This window comes from Nannospalax galili, unplaced genomic scaffold (genome assembly GCF_000622305.1).
Source record: "Nannospalax galili isolate Female #2095 unplaced genomic scaffold, S.galili_v1.0 scaffold510, whole genome shotgun sequence".
In the NCBI taxonomy this organism is placed as follows: domain Eukaryota; kingdom Metazoa; phylum Chordata; class Mammalia; order Rodentia; family Spalacidae; genus Nannospalax; species Nannospalax galili.
Genome location: NW_008329677.1, coordinates 2,569,171 through 2,583,695, shown reverse-complemented (window position 1 = coordinate 2,583,695; position 14,525 = coordinate 2,569,171). Strand labels below are relative to the sequence as shown.

At 43.9% G+C, this 14,525-nt stretch overlaps 1 protein-coding gene across 3 annotated transcripts in view; it reads left to right on the top strand.

Moving 5' to 3' along the window:
* Slc24a3 (solute carrier family 24 member 3) overlaps positions 1-14,525 on the top strand; it is a 571,799-nt gene that overhangs the window by 412,395 nt on the left and 144,879 nt on the right. For all 3 annotated transcript variants that reach the window (XM_008841377.3, XM_029567633.1, XM_029567635.1), the window contains exons 5-6: positions 3,931-4,015; positions 4,379-4,482. In XM_008841377.3, coding sequence (XP_008839599.1) covers positions 3,931-4,015; positions 4,379-4,482 — 189 coding nt within the window. The remainder of the gene's footprint in view (positions 1-3,930; positions 4,016-4,378; positions 4,483-14,525) is intronic.

The following is a 14,525-nucleotide window of genomic DNA, read 5'->3' as shown; positions in this document are numbered from 1 at the left end:
CAGTGCTCTTAGCCGCTGAGCCATCTCTCCAGCCCCCCATCTCCTATTCTTATCACACCATCCTCTGAAGAGGTTACCCAAATTGCCTGTAGGGAATCGGGATGCACACTGCTCTGGCTTCTTCCATGCTGAACAGAGACACAGGGTGAGGCAATTGGAGTACCCCTTCAGTGGGTCTATTTTAAAGACTCCCATATTGCATAACTCTTATCTCTAAGGGGAAAAGAAAGTCCTTGAATCTTGAATAGGAGATATGAAGGAGAAGTAAAGGAAGGAGTAATTAGCATTACAAGTTCTAGACAAGGAGCTAGAAAAAAGTCAGAACAGGGCAATTTTCACATGTTCATATGAGAGTCCACTGGAATGTCTTGACAAGGGCTTCCAAAAGCATCCCTCTATTGGGTTCTTCCTCATTTTTCTTTTGTCTTCCAAGGCTGGACTCTAGAGTGATGATTCAGGATTTGCTTTCAGGTATTTTGATAGCTGTTGGAGTAGTTAGAATCAGTATCAGTTCCCTCTCGAAGGCTTCTAAATAGGGGGAGAAAACAAATTTATCCACCATTTTAGAATGATATCTGGTTGTCTCCCTTAGCTACAGGTGGGCACTACAGTATTGGAGACCAAGAGTTGAAGTCTTACATCTGGGCAGCACTTTCTGATTAGGAACAAAATCATCAATGAGAAATACTTGTCTAAATAACTTTTTATATGGACTTAAGCCTAATGTCTGGGAAGTGCAATCCCCTGAACTCTTAAATAAATATGCTGATAACTTTACTCTTTGGTTATACTTTCCTTTTGGGTGTTTAAGACCATACAGTTGGCCCAAAGAAATCAATTTATTTTTACACTTAAGATCGTTTGAGGATATGTTCCTCGGGTGTCACATGGGCTTGGGAGGAGCTCCTGGCTCCTTTCTTTTACCAGTTCCATCTCTGTGAAGATAAGTCAAAGGTCCTGTTCGACCATGTCTGGCTTCACTTGGAAGCATGAATAAGATGTTTCTTCTAAGTTGACCCTCCTCTTTGTAGACTGGACACTGGTTCAAGTCCAGCTCATGGGGTCTCCATGTCCTCCCCAAACAAGAGGACAGGTGACTCACTACATTTACAGGACATTTTGAGAGATGTTCCATAGTCCCCTGGAACTTGGTCAACCTTGGAAGGCAAGGGGCAAAAACTGTCCTTTAAGTCCCTCTGGCCACATTAGTATAGGCCTTAAAGTATGGCTGTTAAACATCCAATAAGGTTAGTTCCACCAGTCTGGTACATTTAATTATCATGTGCTATGTAGATAAGGCTTAGGTAAAGAACCAAATATCCTTAGATAAACATTGACTAGATTTATATTTTGTTCCTTAAACTAGCTGACTAAACTATGACCATAAAAAATTTTAAGATTATATGCATATTATTTTTGTTTCATCCTTTATATATATAACAAACCTAAACAGACTTTCATCACTTGCTTAGGCTTTCTCATTTTTTCATTCTATTTTGGAAAATATCTCCATTCCCATATCCTTTTAGCATCTTTCTCATTTTCTTTTTTGTTAAATAATTATGAGGCATTTTTATTTTATGTGTATGAGTGTATTGCCTACATGTATGTGAGTGCACCCGTGTCACGCAGTGCCACAGAGGTCAGAAGAAGGCTTCAAATTCCCCAGGAACTGGAGTTAAGGATGGTTCATAGCCGCCATGTGGGTGCTGGGAATCGAACCCGGGTCCTCTGCAAGAGCAGTCAGTGCTCTTAATCGCTAAGCCAACTCTCCAGCCCCAAATCAAACATATTTTTTAAGTTACAACAGTATGGAATGGCTACAGACTTTCCTTCTTGTCATTATGCCCTGGACAATACAATTGTTCCATATTTATATTGTATTGGGGATCATAAGTAATCTACAAATAATTATAATATGTGGGAGAGTGTATATGTTATATGAAAATGCTGCATTATTTTATATGAAACTTGAACAGTTCTCAGATGTTGGTATCTGCAGGAGTTTCTGGAATGAATCCCCATTGATCCCGAAGGCTGATCATATTCACAGAAGGCTGGATGAACCAATAGGGACTTGGAAGCTGCAGAAAGAGAAGGGTTCTGTCATGGTACCAGGGCAGGATCAGAAGAGCAGGTTTAGAGGAAAGGTCTTATTGATAGCATTTCAGGGAAAGGTATTTGGCCAGAGAAAATTTGAGCCATAGAACCCAAGTGGTGACAACAGGGCTGCATTTGTTCTCTTTTATTTTTGTTATTTTTTGTTTTATGTGTATGAGCGCATTGCTTGTATGTATGTAAGTGCACCAGTGTACAGTGCCCACAGAGGTCAGAAGAAGGTATTGGATCCCCTGCAACTGGAGCTCTGGATGGTTGTTAGCTGCCATGTAGGTACTGGGAACCAAACCTGGGTCCCTGTAATAGCAGCCAGTGCTCTTAACCACTGAACCATCTCTCTAACCCCATGGTTCTTGGGGAGTCCTGTGTGCCCAGCTTGGGGGAATGGGAGAGGAAAAGTGTATTCTGTGCTCAGGATGGAGCTGAAGAAGACTTTCCCCCTGTATCATAACAGCAGTCCAGAGGCAAGAGGGACCCCTCGGTTAGGAATTCTAGGAATCCAGTGAGATATTGCCAGGCTAGAGTGAATGAAGCATGAGGGAGGAAGGAACGGAAGAAGACATGGAGCAAGAAAGGAATAGAACTTGAGTGCAAACTTCCTAAGTGACAACTCATGGAGCTCAACTGTTCGGAAGTGCAGCAACTCAAGGCTGGGAAGGGAGCTGAGTTCACTGGGCTCCTGCTAAATGGGAGCTGAGCTCTACATGAGGTTGCCTTCTGGGCTATCTCCTAGCCTGTGAGACTCGAGTGCTGGAGCTTCCACCAGCCACAGCTTTCAGAGTTGAGGTACCATCTCGGGGTCTCCTAAGCACCCCATATGAACTTTAGCTGTTGAGCACAGAGTAAAGGAACCCACTATCCCAGACTGAATTCCTCCATTATGAGCTCCTCCAAGGCCATGCTGCCCCTCCATGGCCGAGAAAGAAAGTGCAGCCACTTGTGCTGCTGGGTACAAGAGGGTGGCTTTACAGACTAGAGAATCTTTGCTGGGACACCAGGAGGAACTGGCTGCTTACCAACAGCCAGCAGCTTACTTTGTGGGTCATGATGGGATGCAGGAAAACTAAACATGCTAACCAGCCTCTAAGATAGATGTTTCTTGTCTTCTTGAAGATCACCATTTTGTTTAACAAACAGGGCGACACTTGAGAAGTCTGTAGTGAGGACCATGCAGAGCATCACTTTCTACTCAGTCTCAAGTCCTCTCTCCTACTCTGCCACCCAGGGTTTGAAGACCAAGGGTTGGGACTGGATTACAGGAAGGTGACTTCACTGTCACACTCCCAATGCCTCTTTGATACTTACAGGTGCATAAACCGGCTGCTACGAGCCTCGTAGAGCTTGAGATGCTCAAAGTGCTGGGACAGCCATGATGTTTGCACACAAGTCTAGATTATTAGCTTCTCTTCCACAATCAGAATATCTGGTGGCACCTAGGGAGTTGAGCAGTGTTGCATTAGAAAGGAGATGGATAATCACTGTTGCCTGAAGTCCACCACACGTGGTGCCCTCACCCTGATTCCTCCTCCCTATCATCAGCACAGTCTTCTAGGGGCATTTGGATTGTGGACCCCTAGATATCCTGCAGAGCCTTTGACTAGTGAACTCATGCAACCCCTGCTGCTCCTGCAGGTTAGAAGTGTGAAGGAATGGCCCAACTGGAAGGACACTGTGAGGGACTGAACCCAGCTCCCAAGCCTCCCTGAAGCCCTGGTCTACACTTCTCAAGGCTTGGGAACCCAGGAGTCATGATAACCTGTGATCCTGGGTGGAGTCCAAACTCACCTATGCCTTGTCTTTGTTTCCCTGCAGCGCCTCCACCTCAGTGAAGATGTGGCAGGGGCCACATTCATGGCAGCAGGCAGCTCTGCCCCAGAGCTGTTCACATCGGTCATAGGTAGGTGATACCTGAGGGCCATCTCAGTAGTTTCCTATCTGAGAGAAGAGGACTCTGAAGAAGAGGTCCCTTAGATTTGTGGTGTCTGCCCCTGATAAAAAAGTAAAATCCAAACAGAGCAACAGCCTCCCACTCTGCTGTGGTTTCTTTCATTCAAGGGATACTTTTTATCATGTGTAAACTTGTCCCAGACCCAGGGTCAGTGCTACTAAAGGACAGTCAACCTCTGGACTAGAAAGCTCCCTCTAACCCTTGGCTGTTTCCTATGGAGCCCAAGCACAGTCTAGCACTCAGAAAACTTCCTCCAGATCCTCCTTGAAATGTAACTGGGCCCCTACAGTGGCTGGTTTTGGTCTGTTTCAGGAGTTTTCATCACCAAGGGTGATGTGGGAGTCGGCACCATAGTGGGATCTGCTGTGTTCAACATCCTGTGCATCATCGGTGTCTGTGGGCTCTTTGCAGGGCAGGTAAGACTGACAACTTCTTTGTGATGGTGGTACATAATGGACATGTGGGGAAGGTGGAGACATGGAGCTGAGGTGGGCGACTGTCACGTTGGAACTCACCCACGCTGAGACCTTGGCCAGTGGTGATCTAGAGGCCTCACACCAGCTGGAACTGGAAACTCTGAGGCCACTGTTATTCAGTTTCCAGACTGATGGAATGTAGAACGTCAGATCCACAGAAGGAATGAACTAGTCTGCACGATGCAAGTTAGGAACTTAAAAACCTCTCCCTCATTTCGATAGATACTGGTCTGAATGAGAATGACCTAAAATAATTTGGGGTGTAATTGGTGCCTCAGAGGAAATAAAATAAATGAGAGGAAAGAGGGACAAGAACAGATACTGAATTTTTCTACTAAAACCAATGTATAGTGGTCGCAGTTCAGGACACAGCCTTTCCTCCTGCAGGGCTGGGGCTTTTGGAGTCTAGAGGAGCTTTGCAATCCTGAGCTAATCCAGGAGACTATTCTACTGCCAGGGGGTGTCCTGGGAGCTGGTGTCCTTGGTGAATACTGGTGTCTCTTGGAAAGTCATGAATTTGTTTAGAAGTCACCAGAGTGTGAGAAGGATGTGGCATGTTGCACATGCTGGAAAGCCCTCATGTAGCTTTCCTGTCAGCTCTTACACCCTGGTTTCCTCAGAGAAATTTTCGTAAGAAATGAGATCCTCAGTTCTCTACCTAAAAACCCAAGACTCCGTGTTTTCTACTTACTCTGGAAGTGACTCACTTCTAATGCTGAGGGACCTGGTGATTCTGATTGGTGACCTCTATGTGGCCTGCACCATGGTCTGCTGGAAGTTGGCTAGTTGGTATGAAGGGCAGAAAGGGCTCCTAGAGACCTTCTCCCTCACCCTGTGCCTGACCTCTCTGTGTCTCAGCAACTGTGAGGCACCCCATGCTGTTGGTCTCTGGAGCATAGACTCAGGAATCCCCCAATACAAATGCATGTAGTCATATCGCTGCAGTTCTCCATAGTCCATTTTTACTGCTACCATCTCCATGCTGACTCATTATTTGTCCAGTCTGCCTGCTTGTGTGTTCCTCCCCAGTGGCAGGCAGAACAACACCAAAAATCGGCTCCAGGGCTCCCAGGTGGACAGGCTGCATCTAAGAAGGGGGTTCCTGGACAAGTGCTTTGTTCATGATGATTGCAGCCTGTCCTGCTCACTAGACTTAGCATTTTCTGCTTTCTCGGTGATCTGTTATGTTGACTTTAATGGGCCCATATTATGGCATTCTTGAATTCTACATAGGTAGTTGCACCAAAAGAATGAGTCCCATGCCTGCCTTCTGTGACATTGCTCTCCCCCTAGCTCTGCTTTGCCTGACCAACTCATCACTGCCTTCCAGAGATGAGCAGTCACACCATAAGAGGCTGTAGCTGTTAGCACATTCTTAATTAGCACTGTCACCATTAGCTGTATGATTATTAGCCTGGCCATTATTAGTGCTGTCATTAGTTCGTTAGTCACTTGTACCTGCAGCTTGATTCTGAAGCAAGCCCAAAGGGAAAGAGATAATGTAAAGAAATGAAAAAAATGACTGGGTGGTGTCTACTCAGTGCCACACAACTAATTACTTATGAAATGGCTATGATGTGTGCATGTGTGGTGTGTAATTCATCAGCAGCACTGCTCATCACCAGCCTGGCTAGGGCACTTGCAGTGAAGGCACACAGCTGCTGGACTTTAGCACAGGATGTTGACATCTGTCCCTCTATCTCCTCCAGGTCTTGGCCAGCTTTCCTCAGAGTCCCGCATAACTAGGGAGAAGCAACAACCAAGACTGTAGCTGGAAGCAGTCTTCAGGGTGATCCCGGGTATAGCCGTTGGCCTTCTGACTCCCCTGTCCTGTGCCCACTTGTAGATTTCCAAGGCTATCCACTTCCCCTTTTCTGTAGACTCATTCAAGTCTTTGCAGAAGACTGAAAATGGTGTTTTGGTACTTTGCTGGTTGGGGGACTTTGAAGAAGTTCCTTAAGTTGGTTAAACCTGATTCTTCTGCTCTATGGAGTGGGTACAAGCACACTTACTTCTGACTATTGCCATGGTAATAAAACCTAGGTTATTCAGCATTAATAATAGCACTTGGTCTACAAGGACAGTCAAAACAAATTAAACACTGTTATCAACTATCAGGTTGCCCAGCTCTGGGGTTCTCACTGCCCAATTCTGCATTAGGTCACCGGGAAAGTTAGGCTACTCAGTTGATGGAAGGACTCACAGAGCTCTCTGCAGCCCCCATCAGAGACATGGTGGGGAGCACAGGGAAAGCCAAACAGAAGGTCTTGTAAATGAGAATCAAAATGAGATGTTGACATAGACTGGTATCAGAGGACTAGTACTTAGTTCTGGGCTGTCTGATGACTAGTAGAAAAGAACAATGAGCAAGAAATAAGGCGCCTTCCCAGGCGGCAGAGCTCGTGCTGTGGAATGTTACAGCAAAGGACGGAAATTGGGAATTGAGTGATTAATAAATCCAATCATGGGTCTCACTTAGCATTATTATTTATGTTGTTCTGCTCTTTCATTTGGCTGGGAGAATTACAGAGAGCACCCATGGGCTGCTCTCTAATGCGTTTCAGCATAAAGGGCAGTACATGAGGAAGTCTGTCACCAATCTGAAATTAAAGTAATTAAGCTGTAAGGTTTGAGCTCCTGTCTCAATTAGGGTTTTGATGAATTCAGTATAATTAAATGTCTGCTGTATTTGCAGTTTGCAAACATACCCAATGCTGTGATGTTCGTCTGAGGTGCTTTGGGGAGTTTTATGGGACAGAAAGGAAATTGCTTCTAAGAAAGTGGCTTAAAGAGTGGTTCTTGGTATCCCCACAAGACATTCACAGCACCATGGTCCTACCAGTTTTTCTTTAATAACAGAGAAGAATACCAAGCAAGAGAAAATATTCAGGTTTCCATGCAACCTACTAATGTATTTTGCATATTGCTTTGAAAAGACTTCATGCCAAGTTCATAAAACAATGAATTTAAATCCACCATTCAGAGCATGTTAAGCTTTAAATACATAACCACAAACAGAGAGTAAAGAGCTTAACTGCATCCCAGATTAGGACTTTCATATTCTGGTCATTACAGACCGGCAGAGGGCTCTGGTTTATTATAAAATCTCCCACATTGGCTCCTGGCATCCTCATAATGTCCCCAATGGTCTTTGGCAAGGGCCATCTAATCTTGGCTAGGTTTTCCTTTCTTCAAATAGCACCCTGTCCGATTCGGCTCATTTACGTGAAACAGAGCAGCACCAAGAGGTTACACTTTCCATGTTAAAACTTGCCTTCATTTGAGTATCCCCAGAAGGAAATGCTAGGCAAGAAGTCAAGTGCAAGTAGTTAATTGAAGAGGTGACTCCAGGGAGCTCCGTCAAGACACTGAGGAAGTGAGACAGAGAAAAGAAAGCTGCCAAGAAAACTGTTACAGGCAAGTTATCACTGACAAGTGGGATTTGAGTCATCTGTGGGGACTGAGAGACAGTGTGACTTACAGGTGCTTGATGATCTCAGGTAAGAGGCAAGAGAGCCAGGGTACTTACCCACCAATTCCCACCTTCCGCTGGATGAGAACCTTCCGCTGGATGAGAACTCTTTGTAAGAAACATGAATTCCACAGCATTCCAGCTTGTTGGGTAGGCAGAGTCAGGGTGGACCTTAGGACCCAGAGAAAACCACAGGCACAGGATTGCCTCTTGGAAGGACCTGAAATGGTAAAGATTCTAAGAGTGGGCCCATAGTGTGTGCTACAAACACAACTAAGACTTTCAAATAAGCTAGTTGTTTGGATCCCATCTTCAGCTCCACTAGAGAAAATAAGTGTGAGTGACAAGTGACTATTAAGAAGTTATAGGTACAGTTCAGTGGTAGTAGAATGCGTACCTAGCACATGTGTGGCCCTGGGCTCGATCCCTAGCACTAAATAAACAAACAAGTAAATAAATAAATACAATTCACTTTTAAAAGATTTTTTGTGATCTTTCATTTGCCAAAAGTGTCTGATACAGTTTTCAAGTATATCAATTTAGTATGAAGTTACTAAAACTGTGTGCTCTCATGATATAATTAGAAAAGTAACATAAAAGTAAGCCAGAAAAATCTTGGAATTGACCAAAGTTTCATACCCATGTAATGTTAATTGTACATTATACAATTATAAAAAGAAAAATACTCTTTGTAACATGTGAATTTGTTATTCCTCATGAATCTTGAGAGAGAAAGAGAGAGTAGTGTATGTGTGTGTGTGTTTGTGTAGGTGTAGGTGTGCATGCATATACACTTGAAGGTACATGTGTGGGTGGAAGCCAGAGGTCAGTATCAGGGGTCTTCCTTAGTCACTCTCCCCTTATTATGAACCTAGAGCTCATCAGTTTATCAGATTTGCTGACCAATGAGCTCTAGTAGTCCACATGTCTCTGCTCCCCTAGTGCTACAGTTACAGATGTACACCAACATGGCAGCTTTTTACCTGGGTACTGATGATCCAAACGAGGGTCCTCATGCTTGTACAGCAGGTACTTTACCAACCAAGCTATCTTCCCAGTTCAAATAATAAGACTTTTTAAAGAAAGAAGAGATATAAAGCACTCACTGTAAACTTTTGGGGGAAAATACAAATGAATAGTGACTCTGATAATTAATTCTGCCTGAGGTCACAGAGTTGTTAGATAGCAAAACTTTAATTTAAAACTGCATACTTCAAAACTCATATTAAAAAACCACCTAGGATGAAAAAAGTTAACTATTATTTAATAAGCTTATCCTATACAGAGACAGCACACTCAGTGATGTTCTGTGACTATGTGTAGAAATCACCCACTAAGTTTTAAGGTAGCATGATACTAGTATCCTTATTGCTAATAGGGACATAGGCCCTGGAGATTTGGGGTGAGTACACTGAGAAAGTTAAGTCGAGAATGTACACATCTACTGACTTCTAATCTGTCTTTTCCATATGTGGAACCTTCAATTATAAAGTCTCCAGATAGAATCACTGTGTTCTCATTATTAGTCTGAGATCTTGTTTGTCCTTTAGAAGTCTGGCATGTAGGCAAAGAACAGATATATCAGCAAGATAGCAGTGACCCAAAATGGAGGATGGGACCACTCAGCTCAACCAAAGTACATCTAGAACCTTCCATTCTAATCATATGGCATCTTCCACAGTGGAGCTTTCTTCAACAACGAGGCAGAAGATTGGGGCTGATGAATGGGAGACCCACAGGCCACTCTTGTACACTCATTAATTCCCAGGTTATTGTTCCCCAGGCAAAACCCAACACACCATCTGTCATACTCCAATTCTGGACATCTATTCAAATTCCCCAAAGAATCTGAAGACTAAGAAAGGTGAGATTAAACCCACACACTACCAATTCCAAACCTAAATCTAGGGGTTGAAGGTCTACCCTAATAAGGGAGATGAAAGGACAAAGCAATCGCCGTAGAGCCTAAGGGCCAAAGGAGGGACCTCCCTCGGGAGCATAATGCTTTTATGTTTGGTTCTGTGACAATCAAGAAAGCAACATTTGTAATTCAAGCATGGGCCTAGGCCAGGGTCAGGCATGGAACAGACACTGGATTCTATCACCTGGGAAAGCAGACGTTCCCCCGTGGCTTTTACAGGCTGCCTGCATCAGGAGGCAGAATACAGATCCAGCCCTAGTCCCAGACCAGCTGAATCAGAAGAGCAACTGAAACAGCTAAAGCCCCATCCTCAGCCTTAGCTCCACTAAGAGTCTTAGACGGGTGCTGGCTCTAGGGGGCAGGTAGCCCTCCAGCATGTATAGTCCTGTGATATCCCAGTCCTACAACTAGCTGTGTTCCTGAGGCACTCTCTTTCTGACCCTGGTAGTTTCTTTTCCCCTGGCTATTTCCCTCCCCCTCCCCCAAAGCCAGGACCAAGCAGAGACAAGTCTTCCCCAGGAGGTTGTTGCTCCCATTAAGGTCTCCCACCCAGATCTGCACTGCTCATTTAAATGATCTCCATATCTTCATCCCGGTTCACTGGGCTAGCTCTGACTTGGGCTCACAGAACTTCTGACTTGTTTTACCTCTTTGAAATATCTCTTGAAATCAGATCCATCCTCAGACCCACATCCAAATGAGTTCAGAGGCTTTCAGTTTCTGGTCACAAAAAATCCCAAGTCAAATTTCATCTTTTAGAAAAAAAGATCATTTATTCGTGTCTTTGAAAACTACACAGGAAAGCATATCGTTTGATCAGGGCTCTAGCCCCATTTTGATTATTCTCTTATCTCTAATTTCCTCTGTCCCCATCCTCAGATTAACTTTCCTTCATGTTGAAATAATGACTACAGGAGTTTCAGGCCTCATATATACATACTACATTGGCCAAGAAAGAGAAAGAGAATGTCTCCTTGTCCACATTGCCCGTCCTCCCCTACTTAACATCATCAAGAGAAAAATCTGGACAGATCAATTGAATCTTACCAAACATTCTGATTAGAGTTACCTGATTGACTTAGGTCATCAAGAACCACTCACCAGGGGCTGGAGAGATGGCTAATCAGTTAAGAGTACTTGCTATTTTTGCAGAAGATACAAGTTTGGTTCCCAGCACCCACACAAGTAGCTTAAAACCATCTGTAACTCCAGTTCTAAAGGATCCAATGCCCTCTTCTGGCCTCCATTGATATTAGGAATATACATGGTGCACATATATACATGTAGGCAAACATTCATATACATAAAATAAAAATAACTACATATTTAAAGTAAAGAAACACCCATCCATTTCTTTCTTCTCCCTAGAGATAAGAATCTGATCGGTTCCACCCCAGATGCATGGCTTTTGGTCCTTCCTTGTCATGCAATGCAGAGTAAATGATAAATTGGTCAAGACTGTGCAGTACCATGTGCTGTGCTGTCTTGATGGCTTTCTTTCCTGAGCTGGTCTGACACAGATCTACCATAGGTCTTTGCACTGACATATACTATCATTTCTGATATATATTTTAGTTATTCTTGTGTTGCTATGTCCAAATACCTGACAGAAAAATTTAACTGGAGAAAAGATTGATTTTAGCCCACGTTTCAGAGTCCATGGTCTCTTGGTTCCATGTAGTTACACAGAATATCATGGCAATGGGAACGTGTGGTAGAAGCTGTACTTCACTTCTTGATGGATAGGAAGCAGAGAGTGAGACAGGAAGGACCAGGGATAATATACACCTGAGGACCTGCCCAGTGACCTGAATCCTCCAGCTGGGTGCCACCGCCTAACGATTCTAGAACTTCCCAAAACAGCACCACCAGGTAGAGACAAAGCATTCAAAACATGAGCCTGTGGGGGATATTTCATATTCAAACCACAAAGGTGCATTTGTTTTTTATTTAAAAAAAAAAAAAAAACTTTCCAAACTGCTTTTTAAAGCAGATGATCTATTTTACATTCCCACCAATGACTGGTAATGTTCTAGTTGCTTTGGTGCATCATCACCAGCACTTGGTATTAACAGTTTTACTTTGTTTTGTTGCATTGTAATTTTAGTCATTCTAGGTTTTCGTTTTTGTTTTGTTTTGTTTTAGACAGCATCTCCCTGTAGCCCCAGCTGGACTAGAACTCACTTTGTAGACCAGACTGATCTTGATCTCACAGAGGTCTGCCTGCCTCTGCCTCCTGAGTGCTGGGATTAAAGGCATGTGTCACCACACCTGGCATTCATTCTAGTTTTCACAAAGAGTCTCATTGTGGTTTTAGCCTGCATTTTCTTGAGGAGGCATGGCACTGCACATCTTTTTCCATGCCTGTTCACCACCTTTGGTGAAAAGTCTGTTCAAATATCTGTCTATGTGCAACTAGACCTTGCCTTCTTCTTACCCTCTTGTCCTGGCAGTCTCTAAATCATTGCAGTCAACCACTCCTCTGAGTCCTTCTGTCCAATTTGCTTTAATTTCCAAATCAATAGAGAGTAGGGCCATTAGAAATGATTTAGCATCGTCATAGCAGCATATTTTATTAGTGCTGTTGCTCTCATTTGGGTTTGCAAGGGGGTACTCAGAAACCACACTCTTCAATTATGCAGAAGAAAATGAAGAGTACCCTTGTGCACAGCAAACCCAACTTAGCAATAACCAAGATATAAGATAGTCTTCCAGAAATGTGAGGTGCAAAGCAGGAGTCCCTGAAAGCTGGGCATGAGCATTCCTTCCATGGTAAGTGTATTGGTCACTTTTCTATTGCTGTGATAGAAACACTGACCAAAACAACTTTTATAAAAGAGTTTATTTGAGCTTACAGTTCCAGGGAAATTACAGCCTGGCATAGCAGGGAGGCATGGTGGCTGGAGGTGTCTGGAGCAGGAGCAACAGAAGCTAAGCTCTCACATCACCATGCAGGCACAGGAAGCAAGAGAGCAACTGGAGATCTGGCAAGGCTTAAGAACTCTCTAAGCCCACTCCCACTGACATGCTTCCTCCGGGATAGCCACACCTTCTAAAACCTCCCAAAACAGTGCCACCATCTGGGGACAAACTGTCCAAATACTTGGAGCCTATGGGGGACATTTTCATTCAAACCATCACAATAAGCTTCACATTATTCCTTGAAAGGAGATTCAGGTCACTGCCTACCTCTTTGGAAAAGCCATTCTCAGGTCTGATCCATGATCAGTTCAGAAAGAGCCCAGCACTGGAGCATCCCCCCAACAGGAGAGGCTGCCTTTGGGGCCCAGAGTCCTTTCTTCTTAGGACATGGTGTTTTCCTGAATTAGTTGCCTTCTTGTTGCCCTGACAAAATACCTAATGAAAGCAGCCTAAGGAAGAAAGGGTTTATTTTGGCTTTCAAATTTAAGGTTTAGTCCATCATGGCAAGGAAATTTTGTTAAGAGTGTGAGACTGCTAGTCACATTGCATCCGTGATCAGAAAACAGAGGGAGAAGAATGTTGGTGCTCTGCTGGCTTCCTCCTTTTTATTCAGTCCAGGAGCCCAGCCCATGTAACAAGCACATCTGTGGTATTGATGGTGTGCTGAGCACTGTTCTTGAAGCTTTCTGTGTATTCATTAATTTGGTACTCACATAACTCTGAGGTGAACACTGTTTGCAAAAGATCAAACAGAGGCTCAGAGACGGCAGCCACAGAACAAGTGAGTTAGGACGCCTGGGGGCTATAGGATTCAGCCAGTGGCATAGAAATGACAGGTTCTCTCTAAAGCCTCTATAAAGAGTTCATTCAGACTCTAAGCTGCTCAAAATACCTTGGCCATCCCCACCACTCCTTCACAGCTCAGCACCTTCATAACACATGAAACCCTAAGGAAAAAGAGCATAAATAGGTTGAAAGGGAACTTCAGGCCCTTGGTTGACTCCTTCACCTTCACCTGAGATGTCTTTATGGCACTGCCTGAACTCATGAGGTTCTGTAGACCTGGGCCATCTTGGATATGCAATCCCTCCTGAGCTCAAAAAAAAGCTGCCCAGGGGAGCCAGGTACCCTGATATTTGGCATAGAGACCCCTACCTCTTACATACCCCTTATGCACAAGCGGAGGTCACACAACAACAATGGGTGAAGCATTATAATCATGGCCTGTAACTCTACCCCAGACAAAAAGTCACAGGAAAGTTTCATAACACAGGGGAACTCAAACATTAGCAAGCTGTAAGGGTGTATACAGCAAGACTGTGAAGGCTGCTTCCTCTGTCCTCTCAGCTGCTTTCCAGACCACATCCTGGTTCTCATTTCTTATCACCCGCACATACATGATACTGTGTGAGCTATGATAAAACAGATTTCATGATTTGGATCTAAGCAGCTACAGTCAAAATGCCTGTGGCAGGTTCTATAGCCAGCACCTGAAGCTTGGGGCTACCCAGTGCTTGAAATAGTGTACCTATTGGTACACAGAAATATTTATGAAAGGTGATTTGCCTGTCATCTGTTAATTTAAAGCCAGAGTAGTTATCCATTGATCATGTTCTGGGGTGGGAGGAAATGATTATTATAGTCTTTTTAAGCAGTAATTTCTCTCTC